Raw genomic sequence first — 20,919 nt, 5'->3', positions numbered from 1 at the left:
GTCCAGAAAATGCAGGGAGCGGCAGTGGAGCCCCGGGGCTGCTTCTGCTGCGTCCGCTGGACTGTGGGGCTTGGAAGGGGGCGGGAAGAGCGGCGGGGCTGGCGGTGGCAGGCTGGTTCGCCTCCTCCTCCTCCAACAGGCAACAGCACTGCCGGATCCAGTTGTAGACTCGAGTATAAGCCGAGGCGGCTTTTTTCAGCCCAAAAAGTGGGCTGAAAAACTCGGCTTATACTCGAGTATATACGGTAAATCATTCAAAATGCTACAAGCACTGTGAATCCTCTTCAAAAATTAGACATTCATTTATCATATTAACTGCTGAGTAAATCTGACATTAAACACACTGCTGGACAAATGATTTGCAAATTTTAACAGGAAGTAGTTATTGCTCCATAAATTACTTGTTGGCGTCATCAATTACTTAGAATTCTAAAATGCAAGTCAGAATAAGATACATGCTTATTTCACTGAAAAAGCACAGACAGCTTAGGACTAGCAAAGCCATGTCTAAGTTACTCCAGCAATCCAGCAGCTAGTATTTGACAGCCAGTTTAAGATTCAATGGCCTATCCAAGACATTAAGTCCTAGCAAATTTAATCATTATTTCTAATTGGTTTAAAAAGCAGTACTTCTTATATTAGTACAGATAATTATTATTTTTTAAAAAAATAGAACACTGCTTCGAGATATGGGAGAGGGAAATACTGTAATTAACATTGGTCAGTTCTAAAGATGGAAACTGCATCATTAAATGAGGAAAATGTTCTCTCACTTTTCTTGAAAATCATATATCGCACATTACAGGAAAACTCTGAGCAGTTCATAAGCAAGGATACATTCAGCTTTCAAATCAGAGGAGGAATTATTCTCTTTCAAATGCCACGCAGATTGTGCTATTAAGACCCCAATCATCTAATTATGAAAGGTATGTAAAAGGAACTATTTATTTAATAATTTCAATGACAGGTTGCATTTTAGACTGCATTTTGCTTTCAATCATTTTAATAAATATTTACAATGCTATGAAGTAATAAAAGAACTCAGTAACTCTCTAGCAGCTGTCCAGATTCAGGATGTTCCCTGATGATTTGTCAGAAGAAATTACTTGAGAACTGCATTGGAGAACCACTGTCATCAGCATAAATATAATCTCAGGACACTGACTGAATGGATGGATGAAAGAAAAGGAGTTCCACTTTCTCATTCTTGAGAACCCTCTTCCTGCTTCTTTGTAGAAGTGTTTGAAGCAAGAATTAGAAGGGACCTTGAAAGTTTTCTAGTCCAACTCCCCCCCCCTCGGCTCAAGCAGGAAACTCTATTTGTTACTTCAGACTGTCCAATCTCTTCTGGAAAGAGTAAGTAAGCAAAACACCTCAACTCCTTCCTTTCCAAAATCCCAACAAGCTACTGAAAGCCTATTAATGTTTCCACTGTGGAGGTATTTGGGGATGTCTTGATTATTATTTTACTCACCTAATTTGAGTATATATCATAAATAGAAAAATAATTGTTGTGACAAACACACATCAATAATAAGTCAATATGTACTTAAACAGATAAAGTAAATGATCCCAGGCAGGCAAAAAAGCAGTGGAAGCAGGAATGACTCCCTCCTTTTCTGTTGGCATCCCCATTGTCACTGCTTATGAGAAGCTGGCAGGGAGCATCGGAAATCATGATCATATAACCCCAGGGATGCTGAAACGGCCACAAGTTTGCAAATAATATTGGTCTGAACATTATGGAAATTTCAATTCCACAGAAGTAATAGTAATAGAATTCATTTTTATGAATTCTTTAATGTGCAGATTTACTTTGATTCAAAATTTGTTATGGCATAATGCATCTTTTGGGCTAAGTTGAGTGTACAAACAGAACAGACTAACAGATAAACACAATGAGAGTTTTAATAGAATGTAGGCAAATTGTTTTAAAGAATAGTATTACAATATCTTGTCCTTCATATATTTTAAAAGACAGATTAAATTATATTATCACTTATTCTCTAAGTATGTTTTTATAGGAAATAAGTGATACTAATTATATGCATAATTTAAGCATCTGGGTTTTACACTGCAAAAACAGTTCTATATTATAGTCCACTGTCCACTGCAAATGCTGAGAAGAAATTTTTATTAAATTAAACGGGACACTCCTTTCTGAATAAACATGGTTAGAATCAGGATATAGAAGTCTTAGAATTCTTAGAATTATTCAGAAATCCATCCAAGATGTTGCTGTCCTAAAGAAGGTTACAAACTCTACTATATACCGTATACTCATTTTTCATGATGATTTGCCCTCTATATTACAAATGTAAATGATAAAACATTCATAGGAGTGCTTGTTTTTGGTGTTTCTTGAGGCAGAATGACATTAAATATATGATGTTAGTAGTTTCTACAATGGGAAACATCTGTATCATATTTCCAGACATATAGATTGAGAGAGTTTTGTACAAATGAGAGGCATAAAGACTAAAGATCTTCCTTATATATAGTAATTATAAAAAGTTGACATGAAAGTATAAAGATGGCAGTTCAGATCAAGATTGCAACTTTATCACAGTCACAGAATACTTCAAAACAAGAAATTGTACAATAGTGATTTGGAGCAAACAATACTTTCTTAATTAATCCCAAAGATAAGGAAACTAGTAGTCTGATCAAGTAAGTATTATTCTGACTTAAAGATAAATATATCAGTTTTGGCTCTAATACTTCCACATTTCCCTGTGAATTTTATCAGAATGACTATTTTTCCTCTTTTAAGTACCTGCAATATTCTTTAGCAATATAACTGAAATTCAGAAAAATTGAAGGGAATGAAACGTCATGGATGTTGACAAGTGGATAAAGTAGGCAGAGACAATTCCATTCTATTAAAGAAAATGAAAATTCTTTCCAATTACCTTGCTTTGCCATGATTTTTTTTGTTTTTCCAAATCTAATACTCTACATTTTATACTATATAGATCTAGGTTTAATTAGAGAAAGAGATGAGGTTTAAATATTATTAATCTGTGTCTATTAACATAATATTAGGATGCTAGCCCATTGTACAACCGAATAGTTTGGCTATTTTTTATTTTGAAATAAAGAGGAAGCAATTTTTCAAACAGGACAGATATGCATGCATGTAAATATATATGCAAAAGTGCAAAACCACTCACCACTAGTAGAAGCATCACTGAGATTTAACAGACTTCCTCCTAACCCTCTGTAACTATGGTAACTGTAGGTCCCATTTCCATTGATGTACAGCACCTCCTGTGTACTGGAAACTGATGTTGAGTTTGTGACCTGGGTTGGTTCCTGTTTAAATGGTTTGTCAGCAGAAGCAGGCTCATCCTGCAGGAACAATGGCCAGTGAAGAGTGTCAAGTTAGAGGAGCATATGTTTCATAAAAAGATTAAGACATTATACTGTGGCTTAATGGAATTTTTATGAATTATTTTCAAATAAAAAATAAAAAAGATGTAATACAACCACAGCAAGATTATAATCTTGCCAGAAATAAAACAAAGGAAGCTCTACAAATGTATGACCAATTTTATGGACCTTTTTTCTATGAAGGATACCTCAGAGCATGGAAGTTTAAAGTGAAACTACAGATAAAACTAAGAGGCAATAATATTGGTATTTATTTATTTGGCTTGCTATCATGATGCCATGATGAATTGTATAATGGAATCATAGAAGAGAAACATGGAAGAAAGAAGCATCATGAAGCATTGCATTTAACTCATTGACAGTCTCATTTTCTACCTGAACCAAGAGGCATGTCTGATATGATAGATAACCCTACTTACATTTCAGAAAGTATCATTAAGATGATTCTTATTCAGCTTTCTGGTGCATGGAATGCAAAAATCTAGATTTGGGACTTCTTATTCCATACATTGCTGAACTCTCAACAACCCAGTATGGCAAATGACAAAGGTTGCCACTCATACTATACACCATTCAAAATTAATGCTATATCAATGATCTAAATCTAAATTATTTCAATTAATACAATTAGGAAGATAATAATAAACATTTGACAAAATAATTGTGAAAAAATAAATTATCAGTAAAATGACAAAATTACCATCTGTCAATAACAAAGGGCAGCTTGAAACAGCTTACATCTTGCAACAATACCTTTAATATCATCCAACAATAACGTATGTTTTTCCCATGTCCTTGGGAAGGATTCTATAGATGGACAAAAATGCTAAATCCATTCAAAATAGCTGGCTGACTGCAACGAACCAACAATAATAGATTTTTTGCTGCAGCAAAATTTCATAATTGCAAGCAGGGTCATTTCTGAGTTGTCAGGATTATTCATTGGAAATTTTGCCAGAGGTTTGGATTTGAATGCAGTGGAAACTACTGGGATTATCAAGTTGAGAAGCTTTTGGAACATGAACAGGTTAAGATCTTATGGGACTGTAAGATCCAAACAGACAGGCATCTTGTTCATAACATGTTTGATATACCAACCATGTTGGAGTAACACCTAAAGGACTTCTTTAATAACTGAAAGTATTGAATTTATCGGACAAGAATTCTCTAAATTAAAAAAAAAAAGACCGTGTCCTGCTTGGAATTGTTTCTTTTCTAAGCCCCTGCCTTAATAATTATTATCTCCTTGATTAGGATTTGAATTCTAAAATTTCTCACAGCCTTAATCTGTGAATCTAACCATAGATTATGGACACAAAATATTAATACTAAAGAAACTAAAGTGCTCTGGGACTTTAGAATTCAAAAAGACAAACACCAGCCATAAAGCACCCTAGACTTAACAACAGTTGATAAGAAAAACAAAATAGAGAATAATTGGCTGTTGTGAAAAGTCAACTCCTATGTTATATAATTACAATTTAGGAAGTAGGCATAACTTCCTTTAAAAGTAGGTGCAAAGTTAAGGATTAATATTCAAATTGTAGTGCAAATGATTCTAGGACGAATTCAATTCAAACCTTTGTCAGAGTACAACATGTGTACAATGATTCTTCCTTCTTGCACCCCACCCAACACAATACAACTCACAGTGAAAGACAAAAAATCCTTAGCCCAGTGAATCCTACTAACAAACACCCAGTCCTATTGCATCATGTGAATTTATTGCATGTCACGCTGACCCTGCAAGTCAATCGTACTATGTTATTGTAGAGTTATTTTTCATTCAGGAGTCTGACAGCCCAGAGATAAAAACCGTTCTTCAGTATGTTTGTGCAGCTACCTATGCTTCTATATCTCCTTTCAGATGGGAGGAGACTAAAGAAGGGCTGACCAGGGTGTTAGTCATCCCTGAGGATTTTCCTCACTCTTCTAAGGCAGCGAGCCCTAGCGATGTCTTCTAGTGGTATCACGGTACAGCCCATCTTTAACCTTTAATCATTATTTGATTAAATATTTCATGAGGAATAAATAATACGGGTTCTTCTCATGTGGGACATTAGCTGCTCAGGAAAAATAGAACCAGTCTAGGACTATACTGTCCACTCAGTCTATAATAGAATTACAGTCAAGATCGTAGTACCATGATAAAAACTTCATAGCAGCAATTACAGTTGCATATAAATTTGTTGTTACTGAGATTATTGAAAATTATTATGATACATAAATGCAATAGATATAGGTAGTACATGAGGTAATTGTAATCTTTTGTGCATTTCTGAAATTTATATCAGAAATTTATATTTACATCATATATCAGGAATTTTCTCTTTGGAAAAATATTTTATCATTACCGATTATTGGAATACTTATACAGGAATTCCTTGACTTACAACAGCTCATTTAGTGATCATTCAAAATTACAATGCCACTGGGACTTCCGGTGGATGTCATGGCAGAAACGGACTGGAAAATAGCGAAGCTCTGATGAACCCCGCGAAATTCAGCTGTTACCCTCTGCAGGCCATAGCCATCTTGAAGGGACAGTGAAGAAAGGAGAGGCATTTTGTGGACAATGAGGAATTGGCAATTTCCTCGCCAGGACAGAAGCAGCTCTCCCGATTGGCAACAGGGGCAGTAGCCATTTTCCAATGGTCCTCTCGAAGCTGGGGCAACCGAATTGAAGAATTGAGCTGGAGCAGTATTTGGACAGAGAGTTGGAACTGGGTGAGATAACTGCCAACTCTCACTTAATAAAAATTTTTGGAAATTGGTAATTGGTGTTTTTAAAGTTATTCCGGAGCTTGGAACAGCGGCTATTAGGCACTTGGGAGAAAAAAGAAAAGAAAGAATTTGAGATTATAAAATAAAAAGTCCAAGAAGTACTTGGGAAGGTGGGTAAAGCTAAAGCATTATAAAAACAGATTTTCAGGAGAAAATAGCATTTTTAATGTGTATTTTAAACTCCCTGGATATTTTGAAAATCAGCTGTATTTGTTAGACTACCTTATATGAAATAGAAATTCAGAGTGCCATCTACTGGAGCAAAAAACCCCACAAAGTTCAACAGGATTGGCAAACAATTAAAATAGACAAAATAAGAGAAGTAGCAGTTGGAAAATCTGACCTTGGCTATACAGAAGTAGATAATTTGGACTGTTTTTTTCTTCTCCTTTTTGTTTGCTCTCTTTGAAGAAAGCTAATTGATAACTAGATTTGTCTGTTCCTAGAACTGGATTATAATTGGATTATATTAACTCAGTAGAGCACCCTACTTTTGAAAAGAGGAGAAATAATTGAAGAAAAGAAGAAAAACAAGGAAATTAAATAGACTTTAAATTTGAATCAACTGTGAAGAGAGATAATTGGGGAGGTTTAAAAAGATTTTTTAAATGTTAGAAAATGGGAGTTTAAGATATATGAAGAAATATTTTTGATGTTAAAAGTAGTACATGAATCTTTGATAGCTAATAAATAAACAGAAAGTTTGTTTAATCACAAACTTTCTGTTTGTTTAGAAGAATCTGAAAGGGGGAATTTAAATGAAATGCAAGAAACTAAAAGAGAAGAAGAAGAAGAAGAAGAAGAAGAAGAAGAAGAAGAAGAAGAAGAAGAAGAAGAAGAAGAAGAAGAAGAATCAATTAGACAATACTATAGAAATTTATAGAAAGGTAGAAAGAGTAGAGAGGAAATGGGGAAAGCCGTCCCCCAAAAAGCAGCAGTTAAAAAACAAAAAGGACATATTCTGCAGAGACAATTGAAAGTTTTGGCACAGGGGATGCAAAAAACACAACAGAAAAAGATAGAAGGGATACAAAAGAGAAAGTGCAACACATATAAAAAAAGAGAAATAAGACTTCAAGAGAGCAGGATAAAGGGCAGATCAAAAAATAATTAAAATGGAAATTAGCTTGTCTTTGGTTGTCAGACTTATTTCTGAAAAGGCTTCTCTTCTTAACTCCATCATTATCATCCTTTTTTTTCTCCTGTATCTTGAAATCTGGGATAAAGCTCCAAATTGTCAAATTCACTTTTCCATCTTCCCTTCTTTCCACTTTCACCCATGTTTGCTCCATTAATAAGTTCATCTATTGTCTTGTCTTTATCTTCTATATTTTCATTCTCTTCTTTAATTTTGGGGGCTCCAAATCCATCATCTTTTGCTGTGAGAAACAATAGTCTATCCAACTTATTCTCAAATCTCCCCAATCCTTCCAATATATTTTGAATTCCAGCCAGGATATTTTGAAATTTTAAGGTTTTCTCATCTGCATATTGATCCATTTTTCCAAAAAAAGGAGGAGAGAAAAAGAAAAAAGGAATGTGATAGCCACTGCCACTCTAGCCTTCCAAGCCTCTTTTGTGTATATGTGTGTGTGTGTGTGTGTGTGTGTGTGTGTGTGTGTGTGTATTAATTATATATTAAGTTGACTTAAGCACAAGTTCTTTTGTACTCTTCAAAGAAGAAGGGTTCTATCTTTTTCTTTCCTTTTCCTTCCCTTGTCAAAATATTTTCCAAAAGCACATGTGAAAACAATTCGTGTCCTTGGCTCTTTATCAGATTTTGTAAACAAGTTGCAAACCCTTCAGTTACAAAGTCAGTGAGATCAAAGAAGAAAGAACAAAAGATGCATTGTTTCAAAAAAACAACAACTCACGACTCTGATTTCCGAGTGGCAGATTCCACTTTTTCATACTTGTCTCAAGCTTATGGAAAACAAAGGTCTTTAATTGTCTTTAATGGAATTTAAAAACAAATGGTAGAAAGAATTGTTAAAATAAAAAAGAAGGTTTTAGTTCAAGCCAAAAAATAAGGTGACAAAGAATAGAGGGGGGAAAAAATCAATCCGTTCACTTTAAGAGGAGAAACAGGAAACATTATGGTCACTTCAATCAAAAAAATATTATTACAAAGAAAAAAACAAAAACTTTCCAAGGCAGTCCAATAAAAATTAAATTCGCCACTTTATTCTTTTACTTAAAGGACTAATTTATCTTTTTAAAAAGTTTATTTGGGCAATCTTTCTCAGAATAGAAAAAAAAAACCTCACCAGATGGACTCACTTTCACTTCCTTCCTTCCGGAGCCGTCTCCGACTTCTTCAGCCTAGGGCTGCCTGTTTGCCGCTGGCTTGAAGCGCTTCCGTTGGGTCAATCAGGGACTTTGAGATGTCCCTGAGACCAGCAAGGCTTTGTCTTCCTGTTCACCATCTCTACGGGATGCTTTAGGTCCAACTAGACTGTCCAGTGGCAAAAGTGTCAACGGCAGTCTCGGACTGTCGAGACCGCATGTTGTATTGTCGCGACGTTGGTTCCTCCTTCCAGCAAACAAAGTAATAGCCAAAAGCCAACATGGGTTTGTCAAAAACAGATCATGCCGGACTAATCTTATTACATTCTTTGATGATGTGACAAAATTAGTGGACCAGAGGTATGCCATTGATATAGTTTACTTGGACTTCAGTAAGGCATTTGATAAGGTAGACCATAACCTACTACTAGATAAAGTAGAAGGATGTGGGTTAGACAGCATCACCACCAGATGGATTCGTAACTGGCTGATCAACCGCACTCAATGTGTAGTCTTCAATGGAACTTCATCTACATGGAGGGAAGTATGCAGTGGAGTACCCCAAGGCCCTGTTTTAGGCCCAGTACTCTTCAACATCTTCATCAATGATTTGGATGAGGGAATAAATGGGGAACTCATCAAATTTGCAGATGACACCAAGCTGGCAGGAATAGCCAACACTCCAGAAGATAGGCTCAAGATACAGAAGCATCTTGACAAACTTGAACATTGGGCACTATCAAATAAAATGAAATTCAATGGTGAAAAGAGTAAGGTTCTACATTTAGGCAACAAAAACAAAATGCACAGGTACAGTATAGGTGGTACCTTGCTCAATAGTAGTAACTGTGAGAGGGATTTTGGAGTCCTAGTGGACAACCATTTAAATATGAGCCAGCAGTGTGCAGCAGCTGCCAAAAAATCCAACACAGTTCTAGGCTACATAAACAGAGGGATAGAATCAAGATCACGTGAAGTGTTAATACCACTTTATAATGCCTTGGTAAGGCCACACTTGGAATACTGCATTCATTTCTGGTCGCCACGATGTAGAAAAGAGGTGGAGACTCTGGAAAGAGTGCATAGAAGAGCAACAAAGATGATTAGGGGACTGGAGACTAAAATATATGAAGAACTGTTGCAGGAACTGGGTATGTCTAGTTTAAGAGAAAGAAGGACTAGGGGAGACATGATAGCAGTGTTCCAATAACTCAGGGGTTGCCACAAAGAAGAGGGAGTCAAACTATTCTCCAAGGCACCTGAGGGTAGAACAAGAAGCAATGGGTGGAAACTAATCAAGGAGAGAAACAACTTAGAACTGAGGAGAAATTTCTTGACAGTTAGAACAATTAATCAGTGGAACAGCTTGCCTCCAGAAGTTGTGAATGCCCCAACACTGGAAGTCTTTAAGAAGATGTTGGATAGCCCTTTGTCTGAAACGGTATAGGGTTTCCTGCCTAGGCAGGGAGTTGGACTAGAAGACTCCAAGGTCCCTTCCAACTCTGCTATTGCATTGTATTGTATTGTATCAGTAGATGGGAGTATGAAAGTAGATCATTAAATAAATACTATTAATTTTGAATGTAATTTAAACAATGTTGGAAATTTAAAATATTAGGATTGGGGAAGGGGAATTTGTGAGATATTTTCTGGGAATAAAAAATGGGGTAAATAACTGGAAAACTGTAAAAATGTGAAATACAGGCTGTACAGTTCCTGTACAATACAGGAATGATAAAGAACTATGTAAAGAGAGTAATACTGCGGAAGTTGGAATAGCAAAGCTATGGCTAAAATGATTAATTTGTAAAGATGAATTAATAGTAATTAGTTGAAGACAAAAAGAAAAGGGTGTTTAGTAATGATATGTAAGCGTAAATGAATTAATGGAAAAAGATAAAGGATTATATAAAAGAGAAAAATATTGATAAAAGTGGGAAGATTAGACTATATTGAACTATGATTATAAATATGAAGTATAAGATGTGACCTGGTCCACACTTTGTCCAGAAAGTATAAACGAAGGGGAAAAATTGGATCCCTAAAACAGCAAGAGATGATGGATAAGGAGGAAAAGATTAATAGAAGAGAGGTATAATTATAGGGTAAATATTAATACATATTTATAAAATTAACTGGATCAGTAGATGGAAATGTGAAAGTAGATAATTAAATAAATACTATTAATTTTGACTGTAATTTAAACAATGTTAGGAATGTAAAATGTTAATCATTGGGGAAGGGGAATTCATGAGATATTGTCTGGGAATAAAAAAATAGTAATTAGATGAAGACAGAAATAAAAGGCTGCTTAGTAATGATATGTAAGTTTAAATAAATTAATGGAAAAAGATAAAGGATTATACAAAAGAAATGAATATTGATAAAAGTGGGAAGATTCAGAGCACCTGGTCATAAAGGCTGGGTGCTCATTTTCGGACTCACGTCGCACAGGGCAGATGATCACCAGTGGAGCTCGCCCACAATATAAATTGGCTGGAGCTCAGGGCGGCCAGGCAGGCACTTTGCCACTTCTGCCAGCATGTCAAGGGCTCACACGTACTAATACTGGTGGACAACATTGCCACCAAGGTGTACATAAACCATCAGGGCGGCACTCGATCGAAGGCCCCGATGTTGGAGGCAGAGGCTCTTGGGCATTGGGCCAAACGCCACCTCGGGTCACTGAAGGTGGATCACATCTCAGGGGAGGAGAACATAACCGCAGACTGGCTGAGCAGATCGCCGATCAGCAACTCAGAATGATGACTTCATCCGTCTCTTTTTCACCAACCTTCCAGTATTAGATCTGTTTGCCAGTTGGTCAAACATGCAGCTTCCACGGTTCTTTTCGCGATTCCAGAGCCTCGGAGTGGAAAGGGCGGACGCCCTTCAATGCCACTGGCCTCCAGATCTCCTTTACGCCTTCCCGTCTCTCAACCTCATTTCCCAGGTGATCAAGAAGATCCTACTGGAAGGTGCCAAGGTGCTGTTGGTCGCACCCCATTGGCCAAGACGATTCTGGTTCGCCGACCTTGTCGAACTGTCAGTGACCAAATGCTGGCGCATTCCTCAGGAGCAGATCTCCCTCAGCCAGGGGGCCATTCAGCACCCGGACCCTCAATGGCTCCAGGTGACCGTCTGTCACTTGAGGGGGACCTCCTGAGGCAAGACAATTTCTTGGACAAGGTCATCCACACCATCCAGGCATCCAAACGTCCCTCCACGGTGCGTATCTATGACGCGACCTGGTCTGCCTTTTCATCCTGGTGCCTATCGCATCAAATTATCACCACTGCAGGAACTATTCCACAAATTCTTGACTTCCTTCAGGACGGATTGGACAAAGGTCTTGCCCCTAACACCCTTCAGAGGCAGACGGCCGCCTTGGCCACCATCTTGTCCAGAGACGACTCTACACCACTCAGCAGACACCCAAGGGTTCGCAGCTTCCTGAAGGGAGCTACCAACTTACGTCCCCCGACAGTCCACCGGTACCCGACTTGGGACCTGGCAGTTGTTCTGAAGACAATGACCTCTACTCCATTTGAACCACTTCATTCCATCACCTTATGCCACTTGTCAGTTAAGACTGCCTTTCTAATTGCAATCACTTCAACTCGCAGAATCTCTGAATTGGCGGCCCTATCAGTCAGGGAGGACCTCTGTGTTGTGCATTCTTCGTCTTGACCCTTCCTTCCTCCCAAAAGTTAACACCTTGTTTCACAGGTCACAGGAGGTGATTCTCCTGGATTTTTGCCCGCATCCCAGGCATCCTAGGGAACGAGTTTGGCACACGCTGGACATAAGATGGGCTATATGCCAGAGGTGGGTTCCTACCAGTTCGCACCTATTTGGTAGAACCGGTTCATCAAATCTACTGAACCGGTTAGAAGAGGTTCCACCAGTGGACCCGGAAAGCAAGCCACACCTACAGAAGAGGTTGCAAAAATTTTTGAAACCCACCACTGCTATACGTATATCCAGGAAAAGGACACCTCCTTCCGCAAGTCTGAATCCTTCTTTGTTTCCTTCCAGCCTGCTTTGATGGGCAGGAAGGTTTCCTCCTCGACTAATGGACGTTTGCTGCGCGCCTGCATAAAGCTGGCCTACGAACATCAGGCCCGGACAGTTCCTCCTCACATCACTGCCCATTCCATGAGAAGTGCCACGACCACTGCTGCATGGGCAATGTAGGCGCCCATCGAGGAAATATGCAGGGCAGCTACTTGGACTTTGCCGTCCTCGTTTATTCATAACTACAAATTGGATTCCTTTGCAGCTGCGGAGGCCTCCTTTGGGAGGAGAGTCCTGCAGCAGGTCTTGGTGGCTCCAGACCAACGAAATTCCTCTGCTTCCCACCCTGGGACTATATAGCTTGGGTATGTCCCATGCTTGGACAAGCAGCGCCTAGGAGAATGACCGTTGGCTTACCTGAATGGTGTCCAACTCCACTCTGGGGTAATCTGGCAGAGCCGAGTCACCTCTCCTGATGACATAGTTTACCTTCTTATGACATCTTTCTGGACTCCACACCATCGTTTTTCAAACTGACCGCCAAAGGGAGCTGGAGGCTTGGCTACAGTAAAGATTTAAATTCAGTCCTTGGGCAGCAAGCTGAAGTTAACCCATGCTTGGACACTCCCGCAGCGCCTAGAGAATGAGCATTCAGGTAAGCCAACGCTCATTCACTTAACAAATTTGGCAAGGAAGGTTGAAGAGTGGGACAAAACTCACTTAAGAAATGTGTCACTTAGCAACAGAAGTTTTGGACTCAGTTGTGATTGTAAGTCAAGTACTATCAGTACTGTATAATCCAGGGATCTATTTTCTACAGTTATTAGACAAATGAAGCTTGTTATGAAATATTACCTACACCCAAGTATTCTGTGTATCTGTATGTGTGATATAAATTGCAACTCAAGCCATCAGGAATCTTGCAGCAAAAATGTTAATACAAATATTGAACAGCCACAAGCTTTTGGCCAATTTGCAAAACATTCATTTTGATCCAAGAACTAAAGAGGTGCAACTTTTGATGTAAATAGAAATGCACAACCTTATCCATGTCCATTAGTTTCTGAATGTGACCAGCTGTGCAAATGAGGGTTGAGGGCATTTTCTTTATTTTCCATGGTCTGATTGGACAATGCTGTTTTTTGCATGTAATCTAGTAAAGAACCATTTTGACATAATGTTGTGTTTTCTATTAGGTTTAATTCTTCTGGGCTTGACCCAGTTTAAATTTTATGAGCAATAAACTTAAAAGCTCAAATTACAGCTGAGTGTTTTGGCATATCAGAGTGGCCAAGAATTTCTTTCAATTTCAATAAGGTTACAGAGTTGATGTGATCAGTAGAGATGGAAAATTTTATTTCTAAACAGGGACTAGATGCTGTTTGGCTGTTGATTTGGTTCATTAAATTCCATTAACATTAAGTGTTCGGGGAACTTTATCTGAATAAAAATGCATAACCCTCCAAGATCATGTGCTAATTAAATAGAGGAGCTCATTTTGCTTCAACTTATATAAAATAAAGTTCCAGTAGGGAGAGCATCCAATATTTACTTTACAAGAATATATGGCGTACTTTTCCCCCTAACAAAAATATAAGTGTGTCTTCAAGAATGTGAAAGTTATCCCACTGGATCAAATAAAAAACTCTTCAGTTCAATATTCTACTCCCAAACTGGCCAACCATATGTCTACAGGAAGCCGAATGTTATTTGGAATGTTTGTGATACAAATATTATTTACCTGCATATTGCCTCTCACCTTACACGTCACTGACAATGACCATAGCTAGTAGATTTCCTCAAATAAAATTATTCCAGATGGTTGACAATTTCCTTTGCCATTTTATGCCCTTTCCCAGTTTTAATGTATCCTTTTCAAAGTGGGCTGGCTTTATTACGAGCAGCTTTCCAAGCAGGACTATTCCTTTCAAAATCCTAATAAATTCTGCCTCAAACAGCAAATTAGGAATGGAAACATATCAAGGCCCTCCAGAGCAGGGGTGGGATCCTACTGGTTTAACAACCAATTTGCTGAGTGCACGTGCGCAGTTTACAGAGAAATCACCTTAGCAATAGCAATAGCAGTTAGACTTATATACCGCTTCATAGGGCTTTCAGCCCTCTCTAAGCGGTTTACAGAGTCAGCATATCGCCCCCAACAACAATCCGGGTCCTCATTTTACCCACCTCGGAAGGATGAAAGGCTGAGTCAACCCTGAGCCGGTGAGATTTGAACCGCCGAACTGCAGCTAACAGTCAGCTGAAGTAGGCTGCAGTGCTGCACTCTAACTACTGCAACACCTCGGCTCATTTCCACCTTCCACATTACTGCTGGGGAGGAAAACAGGCTGAGGTGTGGCAATCTATTCTGCCACACCTGTCAGCTGGGCTTCAGAAAAGGGAATATAGGTGAGTATAGCGCAGGGGCGAGCAGGTCCAGCTGAAAGTTGGAGCGAACCAGTTTGCTCCCAGCTGATAGTCGGAGCTACCGGTTCATCCAAATCGGTCTGAACAGATAGAATTCCACCCCTGCTCCAGAGTTGCAGACAAGCATTGTTTTTGTTTTGAACACTTCCCAGAGCTACTTTGGAATAGCAGTCACTACCAATCTGAAGAGCTATGACAAAAGAATGGTCAGCCTGACTCTTAGAAATAGCTAACTGGCGCAAACGCCTTGCTTGGAGGGCTCCTTTGTCAGAACAAGTTACTGTGGTCATTGTTTGGACAGATTGCTGTACCATAGAGACAATCTAGTCATTATGGAGATGAGTACCGAGAAGTGAAGCAGTGATTAGTTATGCCATCTTAGGTGGAAAATGCTTTTGGGTTGCTGTCAGGTGTGGTTACGCTAAAGATGTACATGCAAGTATATATTAGTACAGCTTTGTTTCAAGTTTTGGGTGACATTAATGCACTGCTTTATTTACTCATATATATGTAATAATAAATACATTCATTTTTTTCTTCATTGTATCAGAGATAGCAGATAGAGAGTAAAATGAAGCACATATTATTTTACTAGCTGGCATTTTGTTAGAAAGTCTTAACCTTAATGAGATTTCTTAAAGTACAATGTCAGCACAGAACAGACAAAGATTATACTTTCTAAAAGAATAGGAAAGAAGAGCTGTATTTTATGTGAGTTCTGAAGCACTGGGTATAATCCAGTGGTGGGTTTCAAAATTTTTTAGAACCTCTTCTGTAGGTGTGGCTTGCTTTGTGGGAGTGGCTTGCCGGCCATGTGACCAGGTGGGAGTGACTTGCCGGCCATGTGACTGAGTGGGAGTAGCTTGCCAGCCATGTGATTGAGTGGGCGTGGCCAACTTGTAAAATGTGGTGAAACTCACTTAACAACACTCTTGCTTAGCAACCAAAATGTTGGCTCAGAAATTCTGGCATTTGAAGCACGTAAGTCTTAAAGCTGTCAAGTTACAAGACCATTGCACCGCTAACCTTTTAGAAAAAAAAACCCAGGGGTGTTCAAACCTGACAGCTTTAAGACTTGTGGACTTCAACTCCCAGAATTCCTCCTCCAGTCATGTTGGCTCAGGAACTCAGGCATTGAAGTGTGCAAGTCTTAAAGCTGTCAAGTTACAAGACCCTTGCACCCCTAACCCTTTAGGGGAAAAAAACCCAGGAATGTTCAAACTTGACAGTTTTAAGACTTTAAGATTTAGATAGGACTCTTAGAGGCGGGCAGGGCGATTGGTGAGCCAGCCAATCAGTGAGCAGTGGGTGGGGCAAGCGTGCGGATCGGCGGTGGGGGGGGGAGAAGGCTGGAACCGGTTCTAAATGGCACAGTAGATTTGTGGAACCTCTTCTATACAAAAGGTTAGAACTGGCAGGAACCCACCCCTGGTATAATCATTTGTGAAGTATTCACAGCTTAACTGTTTACATGAACACAGTATCAAAATCTAGAGTATCTTGACAACGCTGAAGAGTCTAAATTTGTCCTTACAAATTTAAAAATAGCCAAATGTTTTGTATCTGAGATGCTAAGCATTCAGTTATTCCTGTATTCATGTATTGTGATCCTCCCTATTAATTTTTAAAGACAAGAGAAACAAAATAATAATTAGCTCACTTTAACATCCATTAAAAACCAAAGCAAATAAAAATACATTAATTGTCCAAGCAGTACAGCAAGCATTTTAACTCATTTCTGAAGACAGCTCCATAGGTTAAGAGAGAGAGAGAGAGAGGGAGGGAGGGAGAGAGAGAGAGAGAGAGAGAGAGAGAAGACTTATCTTGTGTTTCCATCAATAATGGTAATGTTGGCCAACAAATAGGAGGCACCTTTCTCAGGGACTGCACACAAACTCTGAAAGTCCCTGATTCAAAACAACAGACTGACCTTCCTCTGTAAAGATGTTTATACAATAGCATTTTATTTAGTTATTTTTGCTTGCTCTTGTTAAATAATTTTTTAGCTGATTTTAGACTTTTACTGTTAGCCAATCTGAGTGGTATTTACAATGGTGTGTGTGTGTTACACATGTATTATAATGACATAGTTTTGTATTTAAATAGAATAAAAAAGCATTTTTTTACAACTTTGTCCATGGCACTTCAAAGGTTCTCACTGAAGCAATGGTGGTCTTTATTAATATGCCATACAGTACCTACTGATATCTGATATTTTACAATACAACATTGACAATGAGACATTTAGTGTGCAATGATAAACTATTTTTAAAATTTTCACCAAGTTCTTACAAGTCATGTTACAAATTTGCCTTAACTGTAGACAATAGAGCACATGGGCAATCAAATATTGATTGAAGCTTATGTATCTTACTATCCCTACTTTTTTCCTGTTTCCTCCAATACAAACTGAAGACATTTCCTGCCCTGTTTTTAGAAAAGTTACTGAAAACTGTATGAATAGCTGAGAGTTCTTATATTACATTATATCTTTCATACAATATCATTTTCAACTGGAAAAACCTCAACAATAGAATCTTTAAGAAAAATTATAAGAAAAAATACCTATTATTTCTTTACAGGTTTTACCTCTCTATGTTTATTTTATTTTTTTGTTCAGACAGCTGACATCTGAACACACATCTCATGTTCCCCATTTCTCATGCACATCACTGTACCTGCTGTGGTCGGTCTAATCGCATGCGCTTTGCAGCATTCCTGCTTTCACTTTCACAGGCAGAAGCTAGGATACTCTCAGCTACTGCAGAAGTAAGATGGGAGGGAATGGGTCTTGACTATGGAAAAGAAAGAGAGAGATAATATAAAAAGATTATTCATAATAATGTGGACAAGCAATCAATAGGCAACTACTTAAAATTACAAAAAGTAGAAATAAGGACTGTCAAAACTGAAAAGTGAAAATTAGAGATTACACCTGCAATTCATCTACAGATCCTCAGATATTAGATTCTCTTTGCATATTTCCATGTGGACTCTCATACATAACTATAGAGACAATGCATTTTGAAGAGGCTTCTGTGATATACAACATTTCATTAACACTGATGAAATAATAGCTAAAATATTGATTTTTTATGCAAAACTCCCTAATTTCTTAGTCTGGCCATTAATAAAATGGCACGCCCTCCCAACTCTATTAATTCAGTGCAATACATGGATAACAATGCTGACTCACTGTTGTTGTAAGGATTACAATTAGATAATGAGTACAAAGGACTTAAAACAAATGAGTTATACAAATGTTAAGTAATCAATAAGTATTATTGAAATATAACTCAAGGTTTAATAATATTAATAATAATACTACTACAATAATGTATGTTTTACTGCTATGTCCTTATGCTTTTCTCTTTAACTAGTTTTGCAAATGAAAATCTTCAAAATATGGGACAGCCACAATCTTTAAGCAATTTAATTTTGTTGAAGAAGTATATAAAAACTGTATACAGATTTATCCAATGGGTTGTAAACTTTCTTTAAAGAATAATAAAAAGGTGTTTGTAACACTTTTTATTACAATGCCAAACTGTAATCCTACTATAGTAGATGTCTTAACCCTTTAAGTATTCAAAAGCTGCAAATTACTAGTTCAGATAAGAGTCATTAACATTTTTATAAAATCAAATATTAATGGAATGCTATTTTTGTCATTAATGAAATTCATTTATTTTAATTAATTTATTTTACTCATGTATTCATTTTTCAAAAGACCACCCAATTGAATACCTATACAAACAAAATATAGGTAATATTTTTGCTCCCAAGGGTTAATTTGGAATCAAATAATAAGTTGAGTGTAAGACACATAAACATGCACATATATCAAGAGAGTCGGTAGTACTGCTAAGTGACAAGCCTCATTCTCACCCTTCTAACAATCTTGCTACAGACAAGTCAACATGCCACTCAAGTATTAAGTAAGCCAGTGATGTGTGGTGAGCTTCATGGCCGATGAGGCAAGTACGAAAGCCCCGCTGACTTCAACTCCCAGAATTCCTCCTCCAGTCATGTTGCAATGATGTCATCTTCATGGATCTGCTCCACTTTGCTTTATCCACAGGGGGGGAGAGCTGCCGCTGAAGATGCCAACGAGCCCCCGCTGCCACCAGAATAACTGCTGCTGCCTCCTCCTCCTTCTCCAACAGCACCACCACATTTGCTGCCTGGCGCTGCGGCCTTTTTTCCTGCTCCCGCTCTCTCCCGCGGACTCATGGCTACGCAGAGCCCAGCTCAGGTGCTCCGAGCGAAGGGGGAGACGCCACTGCCACGGGCAGGGTTGCTGGTGGACCTTTGCCAGCTTCACCTCAGCTGCAGCGTCGGGCGGCAAATCCAGCAGTGCTGTTGGAGGAGGAGGAGGTGGCAGCAGATATTCCAGTGGCAGCGGGGGCTTTGGGGCTTCACTTCAGCCGCAGTGCTGGGCGCAAGCAGCTAAGACTGGCCACCCACAAAGGACCTCCCCGGGCTTGCTTTGCTGAACACGGGGCGACTGAGGCTAGTTTGAGCCGGCGCAAACTACCGTCAGTCGCCCCGCACTCATCAAAACAAGTCTGGGGAGGTCCTTTGTAGGCAGCCAGTCTTAGCCACCTGCAAAGGACTTCCCTGCGCTTGCTTTGCTGAACACGGGGCGACTGATGGTAATGAGCGGCGCAGCCGGCACTTAGGAGGTCCTAGGAGACCTGCTGTGCCGCGTAAGCTCCTGCTGCCATCCCCGCGCCCATGCTAAGTAGACTTTCTGAGGCAGCTGCGCACCTTAGAGGGAACATTGGCTCCATCCCGGCGGGCGGAGAGGGCGAGGGAGGACTGGGGGTGATGGGCGGGCAGGCGGCGAAGCGAGGCTGCTCGGGTGGCTGAGGCTCGGCCGCCCCTCGTCCCCCAGGCTGGCTCAGCCGCCCGCCCACCCGTCGCCTCCAGTCCTCCCTCGCCCTCTCCGCCTGCCAGGATGGAGCCAATGTTCCACCAGCGCCCCCTGCCCGTGGCAGCAGCGTCTCCCCCTTTGCTCGGAGCACCTGATCTGGGCTCCGTGTTACTCCGCATTAAATGTGCCAGCCTGCGCACCAGCAGAGGCGGGTAAAACACACACACCCACACAATAAAAACAAATTACAATTACTTACATTACAAATAATTTTGAATTCCTCCCCCCTGCCCCCTCCCTCTGACCTACATACCTTCCAGCTGCATCAAAAATGCAAGATTTGGTTTAGCCAGGGCCAGGCAGGCTAGGATAGTTGCTGCTAGAGTCACAACGTGGATGACTCTGCTTAAATGTTTTTTAAAAGCCTCTAAACAAAGTGCCCTCTGCAGGAGGAGGCGAGAGAATTATGTGCCTCATTTGCATAAGGAATTTTTCGCTTTTTAACCCTTGCTTAACTCTTAAAAGGTGAAAAATTCCTTATGCAAAGGAGGCCCATAGTTCTATCGCCTCCCCCTACAGTTAGCACTAAGCAGACTCAGAGTCACTGTGACTTGGAGTCTGGCAGCAACTACCTTGGCCTTTTTAATTATTTTAAAAATTCTTTCCTTTTCCTCATGAGACTGGTGAGGCCCCGCCTCCCCTGCCTCCAGTGACTGTACATCCCTGAAGTAACGTTACCTGTCATAGATATCCTTTGCACATTGCAAGTGGCTACAGGGAAGCAATTATTTTAAGCAGAGTCAATGAGAATAGAAAAAAAAAACCTGCTCTCATTGTTCTGTTCTCTACCAATACTGCAGAAGTACAATATTCTATCAAAAATCCTTTAAATTTTCAAAAATTGCATATATTATCGGACCAGTAATAATATCCAAAATCTTACACTAGTAAATATATTACTTATAGTCAAATGTAGAGATTTATGAACACACAGAGACACAAATGTAATAATATAATAATTATAATTATAATTAATTAATTATAATATTCATTATACAAATATATATTATACAAATGTAATAAATATCTACAATATTTTTCCCAAACGTAAAAGAAAGGGCACAGGTTTAGATTAG

General features: G+C 39.1%; 1 protein-coding gene across 7 annotated transcripts in view; it reads right to left on the bottom strand.

Moving 5' to 3' along the window:
- NOL4 (nucleolar protein 4) overlaps positions 1–20,919 on the bottom strand; it is a 167,218-nt gene that overhangs the window by 9,245 nt on the left and 137,054 nt on the right. For all 7 annotated transcript variants that reach the window (XM_014074054.2, XM_014074057.2, XM_014074056.2 and 4 more), the window contains 2 exons: positions 17,586–17,702; positions 3,174–3,351 (listed from right to left, as the gene is read on the bottom strand). In XM_014074054.2, the coding sequence (XP_013929529.2) occupies positions 3,174–3,351; positions 17,586–17,702 (295 nt within the window). The remainder of the gene's footprint in view (positions 1–3,173; positions 3,352–17,585; positions 17,703–20,919) is intronic.

This window comes from Thamnophis sirtalis, unplaced genomic scaffold, assembly GCF_051295495.1.
Source record: "Thamnophis sirtalis isolate CommonGarterSnake01/CBP01778 unplaced genomic scaffold, rThaSir2_p1.2 scaffold_2, whole genome shotgun sequence".
NCBI classification, from domain to species: Eukaryota; Metazoa; Chordata; class Lepidosauria; order Squamata; family Natricidae; genus Thamnophis; species Thamnophis sirtalis.
Note: the sequence above shows the minus strand (reverse complement) of the source record. Positions and strands in the feature narration are given on the sequence as shown.